Source organism: Drosophila willistoni, chromosome 3R (genome assembly GCF_018902025.1).
Source record: "Drosophila willistoni isolate 14030-0811.24 chromosome 3R, UCI_dwil_1.1, whole genome shotgun sequence".
Lineage (NCBI taxonomy): Eukaryota > Metazoa > Arthropoda > Insecta > Diptera > Drosophilidae > Drosophila > Drosophila willistoni.
Window position 1 is genome coordinate 11,115,560 of NC_061086.1, and position 27,375 is coordinate 11,142,934.

The 27,375-nt window shown below is 39.8% G+C and overlaps 1 protein-coding gene across 6 annotated transcripts in view; it reads left to right on the plus strand.

The window, feature by feature from the left end:
• Nucleotides 1–27,375, plus strand: part of LOC6650016 — a 52,143-nt gene that overhangs the window by 11,518 nt on the left and 13,250 nt on the right. For 5 of the 6 annotated variants that reach the window (XM_023180525.2, XM_047011288.1, XM_047011293.1 and 2 more), the window contains exons 1-3: nt 22,156–22,213; nt 22,567–24,886; nt 25,922–27,005. In XM_023180525.2, coding sequence (XP_023036293.1) covers nt 22,182–22,213; nt 22,567–24,886; nt 25,922–27,005 — 3,436 coding nt within the window. In that variant the 5' untranslated portion in view covers nt 22,156–22,181. Of the gene's footprint in view, nt 1–9,237; nt 9,322–22,155; nt 22,214–22,566; nt 24,887–25,921; nt 27,006–27,375 lie in introns of those variants that run through there. The other variant, XM_047011284.1, reaches the window with a different exon arrangement.

Genomic DNA, 27,375 nt, shown 5'->3' on the forward strand with positions numbered 1-27,375 from the left:
AAATTTTGCCCCCATATGTATGCAATAATTAGCCCTTTTTTGGGTTTTTTCACATTTACTCAAAATTTTTGGAATGTTGGACTTATTAACTTAAAATATAAACGAGTCGTAATAAATTTGTCGAAAACATTGAATACTTATCCAGCATGTTGCATACTTTATGGGGCAAAGTTTCCCCTTTCCGCCTAATTTATAGAGGATAGAGTTCAGTTTTAGTTCTTTAAAAAAATAAAGTAATCAAAACAATCTTGCATATATGAATAAATGAATTGTACTTGTTAAATACATTAGACTTTAGACATGCAGAGTATCCATAAGATACTTATCAATTTAACCTGCATTTCCTGTTGCTCCTACTGATGTCCCCCTACCCAGTAATTGCTGCTGCTGCTGCTGCTGCTATAGAACAATACTTGTCTTGTTATTGCCTTAGGCTCAGCTGTGCGTTCCATTTCGCTTGTCTGAACTTGTTGAAAAGAGAGTAAAATGTGCCAATTTTATATGTATATACTGTAAATGCAATTTATATGCAACAAACAAGCAGACAGAACAGAACAGAACAGAGCCGAACTGAAGGGAAAGATACGACAGCCATACATGGCCACTTCATCACGCAGCGTTGGCCAAGCGTGTTGTTGTTGCCTGTTGTGGATTCTCGTGTTGAATGCAACTAAGCGTCACCAGCCGGAGGCGTCGGCCTCCGACGTTGGCATCGTCAATAGCCCCGCGATCCCAGTTTGCAAACCCGTGCCCCTAGAGGCTTTAGCCTCCCCATTGTTCTTTGGACTGGTCGCTCGTGCTTGTGCTAGATTTATGCTATGGCAAACTGATCCCTTCTTTAACCCTGCCCAAAAGTTTCGATTTCAATTAAAGACGGATGTTTGCTTTAATTGCAAAATGGAAAAAAAAAAAAAGAAATCATAAATGCAAATCATTGTGTGTCCATTTAAGGGCAGGAGCTCAGGTTTCCTTGCAAAATGCCGTTGAACTTGGATATCAAGTAAGATGACTATCATTCATTTGATGAGAAGGGGGGCTGGGATTGGGGAAATCAATGCTACTTCAACAAATTGAATGGACCATTATTTGATGCGGTTCAGTGGCCAATGCACTTGACACTCTGCCACTGATTGTTGCAACTGAAACTGGAACTGGAATTGGAATTGGCCTTTCATTGTGAATGCCAATTGAATGAGATGTGTGTCTACTGCGGCCGTTTGTTACTTTCACTGATCGAAAGCGTAAAGCTAAAGTTTAATTGAATCTCCAGCTGAATGGCTGGCCAACAATGTAATTGGTAACATTCAATGACCATGGTCGGTCTGTCTGGCTGACTGACTGACTGGCTCTTACCAACTTTCAAAGCATTGACCATTTGAAAGTTATTGAATACCTGTTGATTTTCATACCATGGCAGTTGCAACTTTTGCAATTTGTTGCGGGGGGTGTTGAGGTATCTAAAACTCAATATTGAACGTGTCAGCATTAAGTTTTCCTGAGGTTTTCCCAGTCGAATTGCACAAAGAAAGAGAGAGAGAGAGAGAGAGAGAGAGTGTGTGAGTGAGAGATAAACTTTTGGCTTGCCTTTTGCACCGCGACAAAATCAATAAGAAACTTTTTGCCAAGAAAAAAGTCTGACAAAACTCTTGTTGGCCCCAAAAACGCATTGCAAACGCAACTCCACTATGGGGGCGTGGCATTGGGGCGTGCCCCGCACATTGCAGCAATTTGTTATTTTCGGGTGTAGCCTTTAAATTGGGTCACCTAAAAATCAAAAAAGAAACAACAAACAAAAATTTAACAAAAAATGTTCAATTATTTGGGTTGTTGTTGTTGTTAGCTACGAAATGCAACCAAGTCTCTTGTTGCTCTGGGAGTGGTGTGTGTGTGTGTGTGTGTGTGTGCGTGTTGGGTGGTGATATGGCAACAGGGGGGGAATTGAAAACATTGATTTTAGGTCTACAGAAAACTCGTTTTTCGGGTTGATTTAAGCCAGATTCCAACTCTGCATTGAGGAAAAAAAGAAACATGGCAACAAAGTTTCCACAAAGTTTTGTATACACTTTCCAAACTTCAAACTTTGAGTGGGCTCTTTAAATTTGTTTCCAACTTGAGGTATACTGACTTAACGGTTATATTAAGCGCTAACGGTTAGTCCGCAAGATCTCTTAGTGTTGAAAAGTGGCATTTTATTTACAGTATTGTCAGTAACGTGTTAATAAAGACAGTGTATGGCATTTTCGTTATTGGCCATGAAGTTATTTTTCTTGTTTGATTTTTTCTTTTACGAGTTTTATAAGTTTATGAGCTCAAAACCCTTAAGCACACATGGGTATGTCATATATAAACACACACACACACACACACACACACACACCACGGAGTGCGCTAGTATTTGTACTGTGACTTTCCATTTACACAGAGATTTTCACAATTCACATTTTGAATTTCAGATTTCAATATGTAAACGCCGTTTAATCCAAATGCGCCATGAATAAAATTCGTCTCGTTTCGTTTCGTTTCGTCCAGAAGGGCTATGCGTGCTATACGAGGGGGTGTGCATCCAAATGGGATTTGCGTTTATGAATATTGACAGATCCATGGCTAGGGACGGTTGTGAGAGTTTCGCCTCTGGAGTTTCACTCATAAATTTCAGCCTTCTGGCAATATTAAAATAGTTTTTTTTAGGGGCGTTGCACAAATCACTGCAGACGCATTGAAACGGCTGGTCGCCCCACTCCACGGGGGAAGTTTGATCGATGCACCACCACCAATCGCCATCGCTCTGGGGTTGGGGACGGCAAAAAGCACTTTGGGCAAATTGTAACAGTTGCGGTTGTTAGTTATTGCTTGTTGCCCGGTTCCGAGGCCTGGTTCACTGGCCAAATATAAAGCTGCTAGCTGCAGGGAGTGCCAGTGCTTATCGGTTGACTTAATGTTTGGAACACTTTGTGGTTTCCAATAGGTACATAAAGTACTGGGGGAAGTGGCCCTAAGGCGCCCCAAAGGCGTTCTATTTTATGTTTTTATTTATGTAGTTGTTGACATAATTTGTTTGATTTTGTTCAGCATCATAAATGACATCAATTGATTGCTTCATTTCCGAAACATTTTCAACTCTTATCAGCTTCAGTGTCAGTTACAGTTTCAGCGTTGTCTGATAAGCTGCAACAACATCATTATGTTGCAAGCTGAGAGTCAAAATAAAGAAAAAAAAATAGGAAATTGTTGACATAAATGTATTGTAGAAATTACCAAGCAGAGTTGTTCCCTCTCGAACAGATGTTACTGGTGCTGCAACTCTTGTTGGCAATTTGCTGTCAAATTGTAGCAAATTCCTGCAAGTGCCTCTCATTAAAATTATCCAAATGCCTGTGCCAATTGCCCGAATGAAGTGGCATTTCTAGGCAAGGAGTGGAGTGGTGTGGATTGGAATGGAATGGAGCAGAGTTGTCCAAAAGGCATCGCATGACAAATGGCAGCAGACAAGTGACACTAACTTGCTTCCTTTGCTCCTTTCCTTTCACTTCCCTTCCCTTTCCTTCCCTTCACTTTACTCTCACTTGTGTGCACCCACTCTCTATCCTATTTGATCTTTCGTTTCCCTAACTATCAACTGTCTGGTAGCTGGCTTTTTGGCTTTTACTTTTTCGCCAAGTATTTTGCAATGCAATTTTCTCCCACAGCTGCAAATGCACACATTGTATATATATAAATACATATATACGAACTTCCAGACGATGACTTATCGTTGGCATTTTGTAACGTGATTTTTTCTTAAAAGCATTTGATAAGTCAGAGCCAACAACTTGTTTTTTTTTTGGCTTTTTGGTAAGGGTAAATGATAAATGCTGAGTTGGTTTTATTTATTGTAACCTGAAGCCCAGTTAAAATCTGCTGATCCAGAGCTAAATTGCTTAATGAAGCGTGGCATATAGAAAAATAACGGAACCAAATTGTAAAACTAAGCAACATCTTTTTGTCTGTGAGTTAGACAACAAAATTGCTTGGCCTGCACGATCGAACGGAACGGAAAATTGAATCGACCAAGCATCATCGATCGATAGCGATTTGCACAGGTGCAAAAACCAAAAAAGGCTATGTACATAGTTGTTGTTGTTGCTGTTGTTGTGCAACACGGACCACAACAAAAAGACTTACAATAAGCAAACACAATGAGAGAGAATTTCAATTCTCAATGTAGGTACTTTGTATGTATCTCTCAATTGTGAACGGGTTTTATTTTTCTTGTTGCCGCGCTTTAAAATGACATTCAGCGCAATGAAATGGAAAGCTAAAACAAAAAATTAACATAGCCTGCAGAGTCAACTGAATTCTAAATACAGCATGGCACAAAAAAAAGACTAATTGCATAAAATATAACAAAAAAATAACATTAAAGTGTGCTACATTTGAGTTATGCTCGACTTGGTGATATCCTAGTAAAGATTTTAGTCAAAAATTATTAAAATGTTAGACAAATGCTGACTTAACCAAACGGGGGATCACAATTTGTCGATCGCTTTCAATGATTATCGATAATTGAAGCACATAAATATTAATAAATATCAAATTCCTGCCATCACTAAAAGCATGGACCGACTTAGAAAATACTTTAGGGAGTATTCTATAAAAAAATATAAGATTTTCGGCTTAGAAAATTAAGTAATTTTCAAGGGAGGCTTTTTGTTAGATTAAAAATTTATCGAAACTGTCCAACCACTTCGAAAATTCGATAGTTGGGAGTATAAAGAGATGAAAAAAGTTAAAAATTGATTGACAAATATTGACATTTCGCATTTCATCGCAGCCCCCGCAAAGTCCCTTCCTGGATTCGTCCATGACTAGACGTAAATTAGATGTAGAAGTAAAATTCGAAAAAAATGGTTACAAAGTTTGTTCAGATTCATAGAAGTGAGAAAAATCTTGCTAAATATTGCAATTTTTACATTAAATTTGATATACTTTAAATTATTTAGAATTCTTTTAGACCAACAAAGTATAAATCTTAAGGAGACTGTGATATATGAAAGTTTAATCAATGCAGATTCTTTTGAATTAAGTTCTATATGCTTTTAATACCTATTATACTGTACAATCAACTGCAGAATCTATATACATACTTACATACATAGCTCATATACATATACATACAAAACTACATATAAATGAAATAAATGACTGCCCATTTTGTAGTTGCCAAGTTGCCGGCATTTTGCGAATGTTACGCGACTTTGAGCGCTCTAATTGTACGCTTGTTTGACTTTACATATACAAAAAAACAAAAAAAAAGACAAAAATATATAAACAACAACAACAGCAATAGCAACAAAATGAACGACATGCAACAACGCACAGATGTGGAACATTTAGTAGCGTTGAAAAGTCTAGGCAAGAAAATATAAACATTACATGTGGCTGCAGATAATTTGCTATTAAGTGGAGTGGAAGTGCGTAGGAAAATATGATATAATCATAACAGTGAATAGGCGTATATATAACCATACGAGTATATATGAATGTGCAGGCATTTGGAACTGATTTTTCAAGATCAAGTTCAAGTTTATACCGATTAACCATCGCCATGGCAAGTTGTTAAAATAAATTTACAGGTAGTGGGGAAGATCAACCGTTTTGTTGCTTGCTGTTTGTTGATGGTTGATGGGAAACTTCCAATTGGCATTTTCACAAAATAATCTTCAAGTTAGGAGACACAAAAACCTTGACGCTATGCTGGCAATTTGCCAAAGAACAGTAGATATCTAAAGACTGGGACAGAGGAAGGGGAAAATCACCTTTTGACCTAGTTTATAGTGTGCCTCCTTCCCTTCCTCCTTCTCTATCAACTTTAACTCTATGAAGCTATTGGGTTGCAGCTTGTTGCTGTTGGGCATAATTATCAGAATGGATGATGTTGCCGCTTGCAGTTTCTGTTGCTGATTGATGCGCAATAGAGAGTTGCAACCACAGCCTGATATGTACATACATACATATGTATGTATATACATAAATACAAATCAATTTGAAAGCACTGTATTCCCGTGCATCTTTTGCTCTATCCGTATATCTATTTGACTATCTGCCTACAGGCTGTTATAGGGTGAAAATCAACGATTTAAACGGAAGTCGTTGCCAAGCGCAATTTGTAAATTTTGCAAATCGAACAACAGCAACAAAAACCGCCATTGGCCTAATACTGTTAGTTAGCTGATGACATAGGCAAAATGTCAAATGTGAAAAGCAGACGCTTGCGGTTTTTTCTTTCTGTATTTTATTTTTTTTCTGTCTTGAACGGAACGTGACGTTTGCATTTACTGGCATTAAATGAGTCGCCGCTGCAGCCGCTGAGATTGCAACTTTAAACGAAGCAAAAGGAGAAAAAAAAGTAAACCTACTCGAGGGGGGGTAGAAGACCAGGCGGACAGGAGTCCGGGTGTTTGCAGCTTTTTTTTGTAAGTTAAGTGTGTCAGTCATTTGGGATGGCAAACTAAAGTCGGCAACCAGCATCCACATCATCATTATCATTATAGACATCATAATCATCGTGAGATGCAGCAGCAGCAGCATATTTTACGCATAGTTAAACGCAAGTGTACAGACACACACACACACTAAATTATGCATTAGGAGGCTGCAGCATTGACAGCGACACTTGAGTGGGGAATTCAAGGGAGCAATGACCTCAGAATGAAAGTTTCATACATACCTTAGAAACAGGAATAAACTACGTATACACACGGCAAAGAATCTAGGGAAATTAAAAAGTAAACACCTGCGCATCATGAATTTGTCATGGTATCTAAGCCAACACCTATGTCGATGGTTCCTTCAGTTTTTGTTTCTCTCTTTCCTTTTGATAAATTAAAGAATTAAAATAAGCATTTCATGTACTTAGATTAACTGAAATTAACTGAAATTATTGAACAATCTATCTAAAAAAAATTATTTGTTTCTTGAGTTATATAATAAGTTTTTGTAGAGTCAAGTTTAGTTAAGCTGATTGAACCAATTTCTAATGGTTTCTCATTGTAGACCATCTTCTGTTTTGATAAATTTGAAGAATTTGAACTACTAATAAAAACTCCAATTATGTTGCCTTTCATTCAATAGGAAGTAATCAAGATTAAACCAAACATTGAAAGGGTCTTTCAAATATATTTCTCAAAATTTGTATATTTGTGGCTTGTTTCAAATATAAATCAATCAAAAGCATTATGCCATTTGTCTTTAGATATTTGGTTTATGACTTATTGATTCAGATTGTCATAGTATGATTTAGATTAGTTTATGGGTTTTGGTTAACCAAACTTCCGTAGGCCTAATATCTCTATTAAATGCGCCCCTCATTGTGTTCGACAATCAATTGGACCTCCAACTGGCCCCGCTGCTCACAAAAGTACCTTGTCAGTGACGGGTGCTGATGCCGGTGGCTCCTGGTGACTGGTCTCGCTGTCAGAGTTGGTTCATGTAATTGGCAAAATACGTTGAGTTGAGCGTTTGGTTTCGTTGTGGCGATTCAATGAAGCATGGAAAAGGGAGAGAAAGAGAGTGTGAGAGAGAGAGTAGTAGAGCGCCAGGTTGTGATGTTGGCCACACTTCAGTGCATCGTGGAGCTGAAATTGACTGTTGAGAAAGAAATGAGGGAGGAGGAAGAGGGTTAACCCCATGTATGTGGGCATTGTGTAGATTTCAATTGAATTTGCAGAACGCAGTAAAAGCTCATCCGAAAACGTGGATGACTGGCTAACTGTGGTTGTCGTTGTTGCTGTTGTTGTTTTTAGTATTGTTATTTACTGTCCACTGGTCAACGCACAGTTCAAAAGAGAAAGAGAGAGAGAGAGAGTAATGGCTTAATGTGTGCGACAGATGGCAGCTGTGTGCAAATTTATATTGCCTACTTTTTTGGGCAGTCTGAAGGAACAAAAGTGCCAAGCCAGTGCAATTGATTTTGTTTTGCTTTCAAGCTTCCGCCGCCCCCATCACCGCTCGCATATGTCTCCAAGTGTGGTTGTAGTCTCTTTGGCAAGCCCTAGAGAGCCCCAAACACGGCTCGTTGCACACACTCACACACAGAGACAGATAGAGAAGCTGGGCAGCTGGAATATAGAGAGCGAAATGGGAGCATGAGTGAACAGAGGGTATTTTAGACCGCACGAGCGCCTTGTTTATTGAATTTTTCGGGAGGGAGGAACGTGGGGCGGTCCTTTGTGTGAGAATGACAACGATGTCTACTGTCTGCAATTGAGGATGTAATTTTTGCATGTCTCCGGCATTAAATTTTCGCCTCATTCTCGTCTTGTTAGTATGTGTGAGCGCTCCTGGGCAATTAGGGCCATGACATTCCGCTCTAAATCTCCAGCACACTTTGCTAATTGTTTCCAATTGCACAAACACCCACAAACACACACACTAACACACACATACAGAGTGTGTGAGGGAAAGAGAGTGCTAGGCAAAAAGTAATTGCATCTCAGTTTTGCTTCTGGCTAATTGCCTGTTAAAGCCCAATAGACAATTTTTCAATTATAATCGTTCAAATTGTATTTGATTAGCCTTTTATTAATTTTAGTTCAGTTTCCTTTTTTTGTTTGGCATCGATTTGCAAATTGTAGGTCAAATCAAACTGATAAACAGATAAAGGATGTGCTTCCTTTTAACGAAATGGTTTCGATCTTTGCTAAGAGATTGCTACAATTTTTGGGATTTATTTATTTTTTTCCCCCGTTTTCCTTTGCCTGCACCATACACAATCGATTCAATTCTCAGTCTCTTTTCTCTAGACCCATTCGGCTTTACTCCCTGAGCTGCGGCACATTTGAAACGCGTGTTTAGTCGTTTTGCCTGCACGTGACTTGTGTGACTAAAATCGGTTTTGCCTTTCCTCTATTCCATTCGTTATGACTTTTTACACCCCTCTCACCCTCCATAGCCGGCCCCGTCTAGATTCCATCAGAGCATTGTATCGTCGTTTGCATTTTGCGTGCAATGACGATTTTGTGTTTTACTGGGAACAGGCAGCAAGTTGATTTCTGCTCTGCCTTTTAACCATACTCGTCGTTCGAATATCCGTGTAGTGTTTGCTGCTTGTTCTCTTGGCTTTGTTATAGGCTTTTAATTGACATACGCGTTTTTTTCTACACGATTTCTCAGTTGGCTGCCAGTTGCATATTAATGACTTGATTCCCCTCACTCTCACACTCGCTTACTTATTTCTTTTTGTTTATTCTATCTTTGCAGTTATTCACATGATGACTGAACCACGGAATAGCGCCTAAATTTATTGGCCAACATACACACATTCGTATATATATAAAGACAGAGGTAAGTTGACTTGAGTTATTAGTTAGTTAGCCAAGTTTAGATAATTGGCCTCGCATGCTCTCGAAAATGATAATTAAGGCGGGCAGGTATACACGGAGCCTTATCCGGCCTAGATTATTAATATATATTAACACGGATTTTATGGTCTTTGGCACTCGCACGGCATAAGCAGATGATTTTTCAAAAGCTCACTCACACCCGTCACTCAGTCGGACAGTCAGTCAGTCAGTTATTTTGAAAGTACCCTTAGGTTGGCTTTACTATGCGTATTTATCTGACATTGCAGTTACTTTGTACTTTTTTTTTTTTTGGCATAATATTCTGTTTTATGCTGCCGGTGTTTCTATTTATTTTTGTGTGGGTAATTTTATTTCTGTTTGCTGCTTAGAGTAAATTAGAAATAAAAGCTTTAAGTTAGGTTTTTCCTTATTTTGTTGCTGCTGCTGCTGCTGTTGCTTTTGCTGCATAAACAGAAGACAAACAGAAACCACTAAATAAACATACAAAATTTAGCCACCTACACACACACACGCACACACACACGAAAAGAGGGTGTAAGGTGGGCGACATGTGGCTTAATAAAGCTTTCACTCAACTCACAATATAGTGTAGGTATTTATCCTTCCTTGTACTAGAGACTTTTGGTCCTTTTTGAAATGTAAAAACTGTTGGGACAACCCACGAAGCTTTTACTGAGCTTTAACTCAAAGAAGCTTTTACTCAGAACTCCGTGTCCTTTCGCCAAATTGCCATACGAATTGTTATGGCCAGCAACGATTTCTCTACAGTCTCCTCATGAAATTGGCCAAAAACGGAACGGTTGGTCTACGCTTCTTCGCTTAATTTTAGTTGGCAACGCAAACGCAAAAAGCAAAAAAAAAATCAAGAGAAAAGGAAAACAAAATAAGAAGAAGCAGCTAAATAAAGCTAAAACAAACGCGTTGGGCGGCGGCGGTGGGTGGGAGTGGGAGTGGTTAGTCGGTGTGTTCGAGTGGGCCAGGAGAAAATAAAAGAAAAAATCAAATAAAAGTAAAAATGAAAATGAATTAGAAAATGTGCGCGCGGCAATGTTACGTTACATAAAAACGACTACAAATATTTCGTCTGTATTTGTGTATATACATACATACATACATATATAGCATGCGTTCGTCCTGTGAGAGTGAAAATATATTCTGGCCAAATGTTCGCCTTCATATTGCTTTTGGTTCGTCCTGCTGCTGCTGCTCCATCCTCAGTGTGGTCGTTTTGATTGTGTGCTCACGTATATTATGTAAATTATTATGTGCCAGGAACGTAGCAAAGACATCTTACCGAAGACCGACCATCACCGTCGTCGTTCTCTTTCGAGCCGAGTGCTGAACTGGCTGGTCTGACTGGTCTTACTGGCTTGGAGTGTGTCCATGTTACTGGATTCCTTCGTCCTTCTTTTGCTAGCCATCTACACAAAAACTTTTAGCCTTAGCCTCAGCAATTCCTGAGTGAAAGCGTCTATATAGAGCGGAAGACATGGTGTTTCTTTTTGTAGCCAAAAATCAGTGGCAAAAGTATCAGTTTTTCAATTTGTATAGTCTGGTGTCGTCTTCAGCATTTTCCATTATCATTTTACTCGTTATTTTTGTGTGTTAGTGTGCAGGTGTCCTTATTACACTTGTGTGTTGGTGTAGATGTATCCTTTTACGTTTTCTTCTTATTCTTTTTTTTCGGCAGCAACTCACGCGGTTCGCTTATCGCCTCACACAAAGAGTCCTGTGTTGGCTGTCTGTCTGTCTACGAGATGGTGTGTGTGTCTGTTTGTCGGTGTGGGCGGAAATACAAGGCGGCACCTGTATATATACACATACATACATAGGTCTGCTAACAACAACATCAACAAAAAGAGTCCTGATATCTTTTACTTCCTTTGTTCGGCAGCGGCTCCCTTTTAAAGCAATTTATTATGCCTAACGGCAAATACTTTACACACTCACACACATACGCATACAACATTTTCTTGATATCTAATGAATAAGTTATTTTCCAAGAAAGAAAAAACACACACACACAGAAACACAAGCAGCACATACAAACTTATCTACATATTCGCACAACAACAAAAACATTGCTGACAAGGACACTTTGTGTTGTTTCTTTGGGACAGAGTTGCTTTTCCCTATCCCATGGATCCTTTTTGCTCCTGACTTTCATAGTTTTACCGTGATACACATGGCTGGGCAGCTGACCATGCGAACAAGCTCTTCATACCGTACAAATCAAATTTAAGCATTAATTCGACTAATTGAAACTCGTAAATGTTGTGTTGACTTGGGTCATCGCTAGCCAGCTGGCTGGCTGGCTGGCTGCCAACGTTGGAAAATTGAAATGAAAAGCCTGTCCAACGTTTTACAGCGGTTTCAATTCAATTAAATTTCCCATGCAGCATTTTCTCTTCTCATGCATTCGCTTAAAATTTAATCCATCTCTTTTGCTCACCATCTAAGTGGCATTAAGTGAAACGCAAAAACCATAAGCTGCTCCATAAACTTCAAGATGCTGTCTACAATGCATCAATGTATCAATTTTGTTGCAGTTCTTAAAGTTCAATGTAAATAAACCAAAACTTTTGCTAAAGAAATTTAATTAGTCCAACAAATATTTCAAAATTATCTTTGGGGCTTAACTAAGCAAAGAATCTTTTGTAAGTTACAGCTTAAGTTATGAAGATTTCCAAATTGTTTTCAGGGCTTACAATTAAGGCTTAAATAGATAAAGACCTGGCTGAATAAACGCCGCATCGATGCATTGAGTCAAACGCAGCTTTGCATCAAATGAATCAAGATTATGATAATCAATTTATCAAAGAAATCTCAACTATATAAATTTGCTGATGCAATCCATTTGGAAATAAATAAACAATAACTTTTGCCAAGTGATTTAAACACAATTTAATATTTGCCCATCATTAAGTTAAGCTGATTTTAAAATTATTCTCCTGACTTACAATTAAGGCTTAAGTAGACAAAGATCTCAATGATTTAAGGTCAGTTTAGTGTGGTTATTAAAAAGTCGTGTATGATGTTCTTTCTGTTATTCACATTCTCTTAACGTAGGAGAAATTGTGTGTGTTGTTTTCATTCTTAGACACACACACACACACACACACACATACACATTTGACATGATTGATGCATAAACTATTATTCATTACACAAACATACATTTCCATGCCCATTTCCATTTCAATTTTCATGTTGTATCTCTTCACGTCAATCTATGCCAAAGTTTTCACATGTTTTCGCCATTTTCGTAATTCAGGCATTTCAATTTCCATTTTCATAATTTCATAATGGAATTTCCTAATGCCAGCAGCAGCAGCAGTAATAGCATAAGCAATGTTTTCGTCGTTCAATGATTCCCCCGTTAATGTCCCACAATCATTGAGGCCGACTCATTTAAATTTTAGAAAATTTTTTATGGTTCTTTTTGGTTTCAAAACGAGGCACACTTGCAAAAACTTTGGTTGTGCTCATTAAGCGTTGGTAGAGTGTTGTCTCTTGTGGGTTTCGGGTTGCAGGCGATGCTCCTGCTACAATGTCCTTGAGTTCACTTATTTCGCATGCATCAGCAATTAAAAGTTGGACAGCCGATTCAGCAGGTAATTGCCAGCAAACTATTCATCAGGACACCAAGACACATGGCGAGTAATTACAAAAGTCATTATGCCCTGCGTTGCGTCTGATTGACGCAGTTCCTTGCCCATGCATTTGTGCTCCTTGGGCGACCTCGGGAATAGGCGTAGTCGACGTAGTGAGAAATGGTAGCCAGGAGTTTTGGTGCCAGGGTAAATGTCAGTCGCAAAAGTTTCTTTTTTTTTAATTCTATTTTTTTCTGTACTAAACTGTTTGAGTTTCGAAACCGCAGGCAAACTGTTTGCCAAACTCTGTATGACAGGCTTATGTTGTCTTACTCCACAACTTTTCCATTCTCCGACCATCACTTCTACCTCCCTTCCCCTCCCTGGTCCCAGCCGACATATGAAATATTTTGGGATTCTCAAAGTTTGCGCCTCAACTTCTTCTAAGCAGAAAGTCAAGCAGTCAAAGTGCATTTCGAAATGAATTTATGGCATTATGATGGTCCAACTAGGCAACCTTCATATCTATTTTGCCCAATGGGGCGTATGCGTAATATTTTTGTTTATAGGCCAAACCAAAAGTGTTTGCAAATGAATTTGAGTTGTAGTTATATTAAGTTTGTTTTCATTCCGCATTCCTTATGACAAATTGAATTTTTTCAAGAAATGAAAACCCATGGACAAGAGAAGAGAACAAAGGTTTTGGGTCAAAAATTTCACATTTTATATACACATATATTTATGTGTGTAAGAATTTATTACGGCACAGCAAGGACACCAACAATGGCAGCAAACTTGAGGATAGTCAACGGAATGTTTGTATTTGTCTTTTATAGTTTTATGTGCAGCATAATCAATAACAATTTGCATTTATATATATGTTTGTGCATATACCTACAATGGACGACATCAAATTGGACGGACTACCCAAAAGCAATCACACAAACTGATACCAACACACACACACACACACATACAACGAAGGAAACTATTTATATATATGTATGTATATATTTTTAGATACAGCAACAACAAATATATGAAAACACCAAAAACAAAAATCATCAAACAAACAAAACAAAAAAAAAAAAGAAGAGAATTGGAACAAAACAAAATGGCACAAAGAAAAAAACATAATAACGACACACAAGAGAAGGACAAACGTGGGTGGCTTAAAAGATTATAGAAATACTAAATATATATGTGGCAGATGGAAGATTCATTTTTTGCTGATTCAGTTAACCTTTATTGATTTTAGTTTAGACCATCCCATTCATTTCTATTAAAACAAGGATTGCTGTAATAAGAAAATTAATTCAATTTTACAAAATATATATTTAAATAGAAAAAAGTTTACTTTCTTATTTAATATATTTGTCAAAAGGTCATCAAAATGATTTAGTGGCTTAAAGTGGTTTCAAGAAGAATACTTAGGGATAATATGACAATTTCGATTATATAGTTTTTCTTATTTTGAATCACATTGGAAAACTTTTATAAATTTTGTCACACTCTGTTATAAATTGAGTGAAATTTTAAAAGAGTTAGCTTCATAATAGAATTAATATTTCTAAAAAATTAAAATGATTTTGGGAAATAGTAACAAACTCAACCTTAAAAGTTTCCAAATGAAACTAAAATGGTTACATATTTTTGGGTAGCTTCCATTGAGATGGATTTCTCGATTTAAAATTCTTTATTCATTTCATTTTAAATGTTTGTTTGGTATCAAAAAAGAACAAAAAATGAAACATAATCTGGCAATCATAATCCCAGCTTTGTAGAGAATTTTGGTTTTCAATCATCATGCTAGTTTTTCGTCCTTGCTTTGGTCAACTCTCGTTTAATTTTTGTTTTTTTTTTTGGGGAAAAGCTGTGCAGGAAAATGCCAAACAAATATACAATAAACAAAAGCACACAAACACACGCACACTCGTTGGTATACTCCTACGCCCTTACACACACACACACACACACATACACAAGCACAAAGTTTTGCGACAACTAAAAACAGCAAAATATTTTTGCTCTTCTTTGTTCCCTCTAGCAATAAATGGGAAGGGATAGAAGAGAAACGACAAAAAAAGGGAATAAAAAGCGAAGAGAGAAAGAGAGATAGACAGAGAGAAAGAGAGAGAGAGAGAAAGAGAGAGAGAGATGGAAGAGATGAGTATGAGCCAGGGAGAGTAATAGCTGAAAGAGGCAGCCATAAACATGGCACACATCCTGCAGGCACAAGGCGGACTCGAGTGGCTTTTGTGCTGCTGCCAGAAGCGGAAATGGGTAACAGCACCACATGCGGTGGTATATCTGTACGTGTGTGTGTATGTGTCCCTGTCCCAGTCTAAGTCACAGTTCCAATCGTTATGCCAGTCTTCCCTTTACGTTTCTCCCGCATCCAGGTTTGGGGGCGTGCGTGTAAAGTATTTAAATTAGTATGCAACATGAATGACAGCCGCCATTGCCATAGCTCATGTTTGTGTGATAAACTCTTGGCACTTCTATGCCTCTATGAATGTGTGCAGTGTGTGTGTGTGTGTATGTGCATTGAATGTTGTATGTGTGTGTGAGTTTGTGTGTGGTGCCATGTCCTTGCCTTGATTTGAATTTTTAACTTTTGCAGAGCAGAAAATGAATGCGCGCATTAGCAAATGCCTAGGCAGCAAATCCTGTTTCAAGGCAACGCCATCTTGGCATCACCATAATGACATCTTTCTGCTAACAACAACAACAACAACAACAACAACAACAACACCTACAACAACGGCCACGGCAACAGCAACGGCTCACTCAGTCGGCTTCTTAGATGCTGAACTTTGCCATCATCCTGTTTACTCAATTTGTGTCTGTGTGTGTCTATGATAATCACCTAAGCAGATGCTTAATAGTCAAACAGCCAGCCAGCCAGTCAGTCAGTCAGTCAGCCAGCCATTCAGTCACTTAGTCAGTTCGTCCTTTTTCATCTTTTTTTTGACTGCCAGCTGCATTGGCACCTTGGCTTTCAATGCCTACTAACATCATGACTGTCTGGTTGCCTGCCTTTCAAGCACGTGCCATGTTAGTCAATGTTAGCAAGTATGGTAAGAAAAAAATGGAAAAAAAAATGGTATTCGACTGCATCCTCCACATACATATATACATGGGATGCGGATCCTACTGATGCTGATGCTGCCTGTGCCAATCAAGTTGACGACGAGAACAACGACAAAAGTGAAAGCAACAAAATCTTCATCATCAAGTGTCATTCTGGGCGGAAGTTGACACACACATACATGCACACACACACACACACACCCACACACACAGCATAACAGTTGTCTCGTCCCTTTTCCGAGGGAGAGACCCTCAATTGCAATGAATATTTATGCTTTGTTGTTGGAAGCCCATCCATGTTTGCTTCTTGTTTAGAATGTGAATGAAAGAATTTGAAGTAGAGAGAGAATGTGTGGTTTGTGGGGTCAGATGGGTCTAGTTGGGTCTACACTAGTCTCTCTAGTCTCTGGTCATGTCTGGTCTACTCTGGTCTGGTCTGGTCTGGGTCACTTCAACGTATTGTTACCCCTGTTGTTTGGTCTGAACAATCAAGTGTGCAAGTTTGAATGGCCAAAGTGATGCGAACCACAAATGTTATTAAAACATGACATTTTTTCAAGCATTCACTTTCTAAATTGCGTCGCATTAAAATTCCTTTGCTTTTAGCAAGCGGTTTTGATGAATTATGTTCAACTTGGCCAATTACAAAGTTTAGCAAAAGGGACTTGTCTACCTTAAGGGTCCTAAAAGGAATTCTAAGTACTGAACTTAATATATAACTTACCATCGAGTTCAATATCTTTGCTTTATTTGACATAAAGACAATACTTTTAACTGATACAATTTAAATAGAAAATGTATAAGAAAGGCATTTCCGCAATTCTTTCACAGCTATTGCAATACGCAATGGAATTCCTTTAAAAAATTTGCTTCATTTGCCAAAATTCTATGGGCATAGTTTATTGATTTTTATACATTTAAATATAAATATAAATTGATGACTCATGTCATTACACACATTATGGCATGCACATCATATTTCATTAAGTTAAATTAAATTTTAATTGATTTCAATTGTTTGTGAAATGCAAATTGCACATTTTTATTGTTGTCCATGTGTGCAATAAGTAAATATTTTTGTATTCTTAACTTGAATAATGTGATAAGTGTTTGTTTTGTTAGCAATGCGAAAGTCATTTGTTGAAAATTGCTGTCCATTTTTTTTGTGTTTGCAAATATTATGCAACACTTTTGCCCCAATAAGTATGCTATGGCCAGCGGCCAAATCACTAGCTCATACCCATACACACACACACGCTCCCATTGACAAGTCATCAAAGCGGCTGGCAAGGTCATGATGTGCCAAATACCCCAAAGGCTTTCAAGAAATGAGAATGAACAGAAAAAGTAAAAGGTCTTATCTGTCAGCCAGGGCACAAGCTCAAGTCTGTCTCTATTTTTGTACAGTGGCGGATCTAGAAATAGATTTTCGGCGAAAGGCGGCGGTAAAATTGAAAAAAGAAAATTGAGTTGAGATGATAATTGACCTCGGATCGTTAACTGGGATTCATGATATAGTAAGCCAGGATAACAAAATCTTGTGTTTCTTAGTAAGGCTAAAGTTCAATTAAAGTTTAAGAATTGCTCCTTTCCTTATTCTATATACTTCACCCTGATACGCCACTGTATTATGTATATATATATATGTATACTTATAAATGTGCTTGTGTATATGTCCGTGGGTATGTGGTTGTGCGTATTTTCAAGCCACTTTCTTTCGTTACAAACTTTTGTCACAGTTTTTGAGGAAAAGCCTGAAAGTTGTTTATTGATTTTTGCTCCAGCTACTTTTGTATTTTTCTTGTATTTATTGTTCCACTTCTTTGGCCCGTAAAGCTTCCGTTTCTACTTGAAGTCTTCTTGATAAGTATTTATAATTGCACTTAACGTATATAAACGTAAGGAGGACTCGATTGCGGGGCCAGGCTGGGCTTCAATACTAATTAAGTTGGCCAGTTGGTTGTCACTCTTCCCCCCCCATTGCTTTCTCTCTGTGGTTATAGGTAACCACTCCCTATTTCCCTTCACCCTGGCATTTTCCATCTCTTGGCTGACTACAAGCAATTCAAAGTGAAACGACTCGTTGAGTGGCTGTCGTAGTCGTCGACGACGACGCCGCCATAGCCATCTCTTGGCTTGTAGTGGCCACTTGCTGCCAATGGTAATGACGTCATTGCGGACAGTCGGTGGTTTAAATGTGGGGTCAGGTGTGTGTGTGTGTGTGTCAATGTGTAAGTTCTGTTGCATATGTCGCTGGCAGCAATTATAGCACGATAAAAGAGAGCGCTAAAAATAGTCAAAAGAGTGCCTAATCAACTGGGCTCAAGTGACGCTCTGTAGGCTCTGTAGGCGTTTTTATCCTGTACCCAAATCAAAAATGGCTTATTCCTGACTTTGACATGCTAATTTTGAATGGAATTATATGGGAAACTCGACCACAAATTAACCCTCGTTATGTTATAATGCGCTCACACACACATATACATATAATATAATAGAATTACGAACATTTCAACTGACAATTCAATTTTTGATGTGCGTGTCCTGGGTTCATGTGGCCGCTCAATAATTCAAATGCCAATCATATGCTACAAAACTGTTCTACTCTGCTAAACTTTTCTGCATAGCATCGCTGTCAATATAAACGTCATTCAAATATTGAAATTGAGTCAATTTCGTTTAGCCCAATTTTTCGCTGAGTTTTCCGTGTCCGATATTCGAAATGCAAATGAGCACCAGAGGGCAAAAATTCTTTAACCCAGACATTATGCATCATTTATACTCTTTTTTTTTTAGGCAGCATAAAGCGAATGACCTAATCAGTTTATAAGCAAATTCATTGTCAAATTGGTTTATAGTTTTCATGTCAGAGGGTAAAGAGTTTCATTGCACGGCTTAAGTGAATAATTTCTGTAGAATCCTACTTCAATTAGTCTTTATATATCCTTTTTTTGTTGTGATCAAGTTGTCTTTAAGCTCATTATTTAGAGGATATTTGGATAAAGATAAACTCACATTTTGTGATGAAAAGATTTCTTTTATGTTTTGAGATGAAGTGATATTTATCACTTATTTAGGTACTTCTATTACTTTTAATATGAGACCATAAAAATCTAAACTGCTCATAAGGTTTATTATTGAACAAATTTGAAATAGGACAGTTTTAAAATTTTATCTGAGTTGGAGGCAAATTATGAAAATGAGTCACTTTTATCAAGGAAACAGAACAAAAAATAGCGCATTTATGTAAATAAATCGGGATATATATTTTACTGCCTACTCATTGGTTATCTGAATCTATGAAAGGACAGATGAAAAGTGTAAACAACTACTACATTTGGTCAATTGCATAACTAAGCTTATAGCCAACTTATACAAGTCTAATGCAAATATAAACTTACATGGCCCACAAATTGAGAGAATGATGCTTCCTAAATAGTTCGTATTTGTAATTTGTTGTATAAATAAGCATAAATATTGTGGGCCAACAGCCGTCAACAGAATTTGTTGAGCCTATTGGCCATGTGCCAAAGATCATATTTCGTTATAGTTGTTGTAGTTGATAGGTAGGATATGTGTAGATGTGTGTATGTGTGTGTGTGGCCATTTATATGCATATATTTATTTTTTTGGCACTCGCTTGCTGCTGCTTCTCGCTCGTCGGACTCGTTATTGTGTACATGAATTATTTTCGCGGCAATTTCTCATTCTCGTATTGGCATGAGACTCTCTGTGTATGGGGGCAAAGAAAGAAAAACGGATATGGGAATGTATGTAAATATTGCATGAAAAACCATAACGATACAACTATGCAAAGGAGCTGCACAGCTGAACCACCTCATTTACCCATTTACCCATGCCGTTTTTTTTGAACCACACCCACGCCTCCAAGCATGGTTCGCATTCATTTGCCGCTTAAATAAATAAAAACCGTGGCTATAAGACACAGCAACAGACACCCAGCTTCGAAGACGAGTCCTGGCTGCAGACTTGGCATGGCTTGTAGCTTGTTTAATCGGTATTGATTTTATATTGTTGTTCAGTTGCCAATATTTTATTGTGCGTTTTGCTTTCGGCCATGTCTTTTACTTTCAACGATTGTGCTTTTGGTTATTGCTTCGGCCGTTTGCTGCTGTTGCTACTTTGCTATCGTCGGCGTTAATTGAAAGCCATACAAATTGTGGCTCGGCTTGAAGGCAATTATAAAATTGTTTGGCCAGAGTTGATTGTAGCGTGAAATGGCCAGGAAAGGCCAGAATAGAATAGGCTAGGTCAGGCCAAGTTGGCCCTTAAGCGACATCAACAACAAATGGTACATTTTGGCACTCAGCTTAGCCAGTATAGCTCATACACAAGCTCACACAAACGACACACACATACACATACGTAGACATGGATGTTAATGCCCGGATCAATTGTTTATTTATTGCGCAACATTTTCAACAGGACTTTGCTTTTAATGCTCGAACGTCGTCGAAACAGCAAAGTTTTATTGTTGCCTTTAGTTAGAAAAGGAGTGCCAGATTCTGTATATATACTTACCCATATATATATATATATATATATATATATATATATATATATATATATATATATCTGCCATTTATTCTGACATATTTCATGCCATTTCCTGTTACTTATCCCTACGCCTGAGAATATGCAACATATTTTTGCTGAGCTCAAACCTGAAGCTTAAATCAATATAATCCATAATTCATGTAAAGAAATAATCAAAAAAAGTACAAACTACTAAGCTAATTGCCCTCACCACATCATTTGTTTATCCATATACATTTAATATATATGGATATGTACATATGTATGTACATAAATTATGCACAACCACTAGATGACTTTTCATTTCAATAGAATTAAATGCATAACCAAAAACTGGCATTCAGTTTCAATTGCATTTAAATATTCCGCAATCGATAACTTGCTTATCGGCTATGACATTTTCATTTAAATCAACATACAAATTGTTAATGCTAAAGCAAATGTATATATATATTTTCACCTGCATCTGTCTGTTTGTGTGTGTGGTCAGTGTCTCGGTTTTGGGCTGATGGGATATCTGTCTATAGCAATTATTCAATTCAATGGAATTTCGATTGTAATGAAACTGACTATTATGGCTTACAATTTGTTTATTTTATGGGAATTTTATTATTCTTTGATTATCGGTTTAATCTTTATCAGAGATTTATAAATAAAAAAGCTTTCTGATTGATTTCTTTAAGTCAACGTGGTAGATAAATTATGTTTGTTCTTCAATTTAAAATTTGATTGTGTAATCCACGGATGTTTCAATCAATAAAATTGAAAAAAGTTGCACATTTGTTTTGTATTCTTTTAAACAAAACAGAATATATGTATATATTTCTGAAAAATTCAACTTAATTAAAAAGCCCTTTCAATATTGATTTAAATTGAAAAATTTCCCTTGGGCAGACAAATAGGAAAAATCAAAGGACGAGAATCTAACATCAAACTCGCCGAATCGGATATACTCTTTTATATTCTTGTTACCAATTATTAGAATCATTGCTTGTCGAAATTGAAACATTTTCTAAGTCAATTTTGAATATCAGAAAGACACGTATTAATAGATATTTTTCCTTAAGGTTTTTAAACTTCTCATAAAAACTTATATACCTTTATTTTGATAATGAAATCAGAACTTTTTTCTATAATTCTTTTCTCTTTGACCATCGCCGTTTGCGCTTCTTGTTTTTGGCAATTGCCGACGAATAAATCTGCGGTCCTCTTCAATAAAAATAGACCCATTCACACACAATTTCATTGCAATCTAGGCGGCCGCATTTTTTCACCCCATAGAGAGAGTGAGAGTGAGAGAGAGTGAACGAGGGGAGGCACACAAACTCACATATCAGGCTAAAAGCAAACCGAAAACAAAAAGACTCTCTAGCCACATTTCAATTGGATAAAGCGAAGAGTGAAAAGTGAAAAATGTAATTGAGTTTTTGCACCCAAACAAATAATCAAATGAAAATCCATTACAACAAGCAAACACAATCAGCAAATCATAATAATAATAATTAAAAAAAAAAGTTAGTGCAATTGAATTAAGGCTGAAATAAGCCCAATTAAATTATTAATTAATTAGTGGAAGTTCGTGGAAAAAGGTGGAAAAATGTTTGGCTGCATTTATCAGCTATGGGACTGGTGAGTATCTACTGAAAATCGGGGACAGAATGTCTGTGATCAAAAAAATTGCAATGCGAGGTCGGTCGATGTGTGTTTGTATGCACATACGATGTAGTATAGTAAGTCTGTAGGCCACAGCGCAGGCAGTTAATCAATTATGGTCAATTAAGCCATGAGCCAGTGCATCTATCCATCCATCCATCGACCGGCGGTAGTTGACAACGTGGCCCTTCCGTTCTGGGCACCCAGAGGCTCGTGAAATTGAAAGGCCTAGCGTAAAGGGGCTTAGTCTCACGCAATTGAATTAAGCTAATTGAATCTACGACTGCAATGTACTCATTGATTTTCTTTTCTTTTCGTGTACTTTTCAGGCTGGAAGCTCCACCACTTTTCACAGCTGGCACTATGGACCCCAAAAAGCTGCAACAGTTGCAAGAGGCAGCTGCTTTGGCCCAGCAACAGAAAAAGCTGCCGCTGGCCTATCAAACTAATCTCATTGACTATCGCACACAATCGTCGGCAGTGGCCGCAGCCTATCAGCAGGGACTGTATCAGCAATCCCCAACAGCGACTAGTTCAAGTGGTGGTCCCCTCTCGCCGATTGATATGCAACCGCAGGGCAAGCATCATGGTTTACTGAAGCATGGTGGCCATGGCGGCGGCAATTCGAGCAGCTCGCACAGTTCACCATATCATCAATCATATTCGAGCAGTGGCGGAGCTGGCGATCAAATCTATCAGTCGCCAACAGAGCGAACTTATCTGGCGGCAGCTGGACGTCTGCAGGCCAGCAATGCCACAGCCGGACATCATCCGATATCGGCGTTGCAGGCACAGTATCAGCAGTTGCAACATGCTAAAATTCAGGCACAAATTGCCACACAAAGTGAGGCGGCTCAGCAGCAGCAAAGGACATTTGCCATGCGTCAGGCAATGAATCCGCCAACAAATCATTATCAGATGAGCCAATCATCAAGCATGGTGTCCAACATTACCCTCCAGCAGCAGCAGCAACAGCAACAGCAGCAGCAGCAACATCAACATCAACAACAGCAACAGAGAGCTCCACCTTCCTCTCTCAATATACAAAATCAATATCAACCAGCCCAGGGCCCATTGAAATTGCAACAGCAGATGCCTAAGCATTATCAAGAGTTATATGCACAGCAACTGCAATTGCAGCAGCAACAACAACAACAACAACTGCAACATCAACAACAATTGCAACAACAACAGCAGCAGCAGCAACAGTTGCAGCATCGTCACAAGGCAGACCAACAAACGCCTGGAAGCGAACACGGACCCGTCTACATTCAACAGAATCATCCTGGTCATGTGGTTAATCAAGCCTGCCAAACTCAAATATCGGCGGTTAAGCCCAAGGCTACACCCAGCTCGGAGGAATCCTCTTCGACATCCAATTCCACCAAGAGTCCCAGTCATGCGCCACTCGATCGCAAGAAGAGCGCCGGATCCATACAGGCTCTGAAATCGCCCATAACCAAACGGCCACCAACTTCGCCTGTTACCCTGTCCGGTTGGCTGCACAAGCAGGGATCCGATGGCCTAAAGGTGTGGCGCAAACGTTGGTTTGTCCTGGCCGAATACTGTTTGTACTATTACAAGGGTCCCGAGGAGGAGAAATTGTTGGGTTCGGTGCTTTTGCCATCGTATCGGGTGTCCGCCTGTTTGCCTGAGGATAAAATCTATCGCAAGTTCGCCTTCAAGTGCGAACATCAGAATATGAGAACCTATTGGCTGGCAGCAGACAATGCGGAGGCCATGATGCAGTGGGTTAGAGCTCTGGCGGCGGCCAGTCTGATGCAGGCTCCTAGCAGTGGTGAATCAGAGCCAAGTGTGAGTTCATCTCTAAATCATAGTGGAGAGAATTCGGACTCGGGCATACACACATTGCAATCGCAGCCTAGCAAGGGACAGCCAACGCCCTCTTCGGATAATGCAGGTGGCAACACCACCGGCAACGGCAATGGTGCTCAACCACTATATGCAAATGCTCCACCCAAGCCGCGACGCATTAATGATGGTGGTTACTCTTCCCCATCACCCGAACATAACGAACAACAGCAACAACAACACTCTAGTCGGCATATTATGTCGCCGGCACAGTCAATCTACCAGCAACAGCAACGATCTCAACAGCAACCACAACAACATCATGCCATCTACGACACAAGAACAGGTCAGATAACCTCCGCCCTACAACTACAACAGGCACAACAGCAATACAATCTCGACCATTTGGAGGCGCAATTCCAACAGCAACAGATCGATATGGAGGAGCAAATAGCACGGCTGCAGCAACAACGAGCTGTCGAGGAAATCTATGGCGAAAGGGATCTATATATGGCCAAGATGATGCAGCGGGGCAATTCCAGTGGTGGCTATCCCACTCCCCAACAGCTATTGCAGGCCGAGCGACGCACTCCCGATGCCTATGGGCGATCGAAACAGCAGAGGATGTTTGCCGCCGCTGCTGCAGCTGCTGCCGACTACGAGGATATCTACAATATGTCTCAATTGGCGGCAGCTGGCGGTGCCATACCAATGTCCGCACAAGAGGCATTGCTCCAAGAGGCGGCCAGCTATCGTCGGCCACTCAGTCCGCCCAGCTATGATGGCAGTAAACATTTGCCGGCCATGCCTCAGCGCTATACGCCCAATCACTTGGAGGTAAGTCTGCGACTGAAATTGGGTGGCAATGGGAATGGGATGGGATGGGATGGGGCATACAAAAAAGAGAGAGAAATAGCACAAACAGTGAATGCAATTCTCCAAGGCAATCAACATGGCAGACATACACAAGCACGAAAGCGCTCACTGATGATGACCTGCCACTTGGCATTGCTACTTTATGACACCATGCCACCCACTGTCTACCCTATCTTTTTTTTCCCTCTCGGCATCATCATCATCATCCTCGTCGTGGCCATCATCAAATGGCAGAGCGAAGGTCAGCCCAACAAATCATCTGCAAGGCACTTGATGCCTTCTGATTGCAGCAAATTGAGTGCAGCTAATAAAAAGCAAAAAGTTAAATGTTGCTCGAAAGAGCAACTGTGATAAGGATTGCATAAGATTCCACCGATTGCCACCACCCACGTTGACCTATTTCTTACCCCCCCACGAATTAAACTTGTATTCAGCATTGATCAAAGATGGTTTCCTCTACATTCAGTTGAAATTACTTTAGCATAAATCAAATTTTAGTTCTCTTCAGACCAATTGGTTAATTCCATTATCTACTGATCAGCATGTACCCTCTCTATATCATTATTCAGTAACTTGAACTTTCATTTTTCAAATGGGAACCATCAACTGCTCCCCCGTAATGCAAACGTCGCTTAGTTGGCGGACTTTAATTGGACTTTAGTGTGTCAGTGGGTTGACTAAATTGCAGGCTTTTGTGCTGCACTCGCTTGCAAAATGCAACTTTATGGGTCTGCTCAACCTTTTTGGGGCCACCTCTGGCAAAGGAGCAGCTGCTTTAGTGGGTCAGAGCAGGAAATGAGTCGCGTGCATGATTTATGTGCCTTGGCTACGTGAGGCGGTGCCTAGCCAGCTGCGGCGGGTCCTGCCAAGTGTCGAACAAGTTATGGGCCAAGCCAGCCAATTTCCCCCAGTTTAAAATGCACGCCAACAACATGAGTTTTAACTGCCTTCCAAATTGCTGACTAACCCTTCTTTTCTCTCCCTCTTTATTTACAGACCTCGGCTGCCGATCAACTAATCAATAATTTGGATTTGCGTGCTCGTACAGCGGCGGCCATTGTGCGTCCGCACTCTGCCGACTTTCTGGAGTATGAGGCTCGGGCCGAGGCCGCAGCAGCTGCGGCTGCTGCTGCAGCGGCTCACAATAATAAACATGAGAATGGACGTGCTCCGCGACCAAAGTCCAGTTTGGATATCAATCGGACGCCGGATAGCTTTTACTATTCGGAGGCCAGCTATGCGGACAAGATGCGCAAGAGTGCACTCTATCTGCAGAGTGGAGCTCAGCCGCAGCAGGCGGGCAATTACCGCACAGCCGGCGGGGATATTGCCAGCGGTGTTCACACCATTGGCTATGAAAATCCCTATGAGAGGGCCTACAAACGGCAGGAGCTACTGGCCGAGGCACAGGCTCAGGGCAGTGCGGCCAGCAGCATGCCGCGTATGAGTCGTTCGGCTAGTCAGGGAATCGCTGCTGGTCGTTCGGCCTCCACGCACGGACATATGCCGCATGAGGTAGAGGATTTGCCACCCCTAAATGTGCATCCGGGCTCCATTTTCCCGCCCTCGATGTCCACTCAGGAGATTATCAGTAAGAATGAGCAGTTTTTGCGATCGGCCAGTGCCCGCTTGCCGAAACGCAATGGCGGCCTAGATGATGACTATTCGGCCTCCAATTCGGCCACAACCTCGCCTACATCAGGAGCTCCAGTCTCGGCATCGGCATCGCCACAACATGCCCAGGATGGTGAACGCAAACGGGAGGAGTCCATGAAGCGTTTACTCGAATGGAAGCAGCGCATGTTGCAGAGTCCATTGACTCGCAAGGGCATCCAACAAGGCGGCAGCAATATGTCGGCCATGTCCAAGCTGGGCAGTAATCCCAACATACTCCTAGCATCCACAGCTGTGGCCAGTGGGGCGCGTTATGGCCCCCAAGCGGGTAAAACTGGTTTGGTCGGCAATGGAAACGGCTCAGCCGCTGGGGCAGCCAGCGGCATACAGAGATCTCGATCGGATAGCCAGGCGAATGTTGGACCCGGTGGAGTTGCATATAATAACTACTCCTCGGATGATGAGGGTAAGTCGCACTAATACTCTACTCCATGTAATTCCCTCCTTATTATGCTTTGCTTGAACTATCTTTAATATCTCGTTGTCGCTGTCATTGAGCTCACTTTCATTCTATCTTGTATCCTTCTTACTCTGTCATAGTAACTGCCTCCTTTAAACGTATCTGTATCTCTGTGTTGTGTGTAGCTTTTTCCTAACTCTGTGTGTGTGTGTGTCTGTGTGTGTGCTGCTGTGCCGCATTTCATTTTCTTTTTTCCTAGGTTTTTTTCTTTTGCTCTGTGTACGCTCTTTGTACTTTTACTTTTATTTGCTCTTTGGCTTTACTTTCAGTTGCATGCTGCACTAGTTGCCCCTAGGCAAAAAGGCCTTCAGCTGCC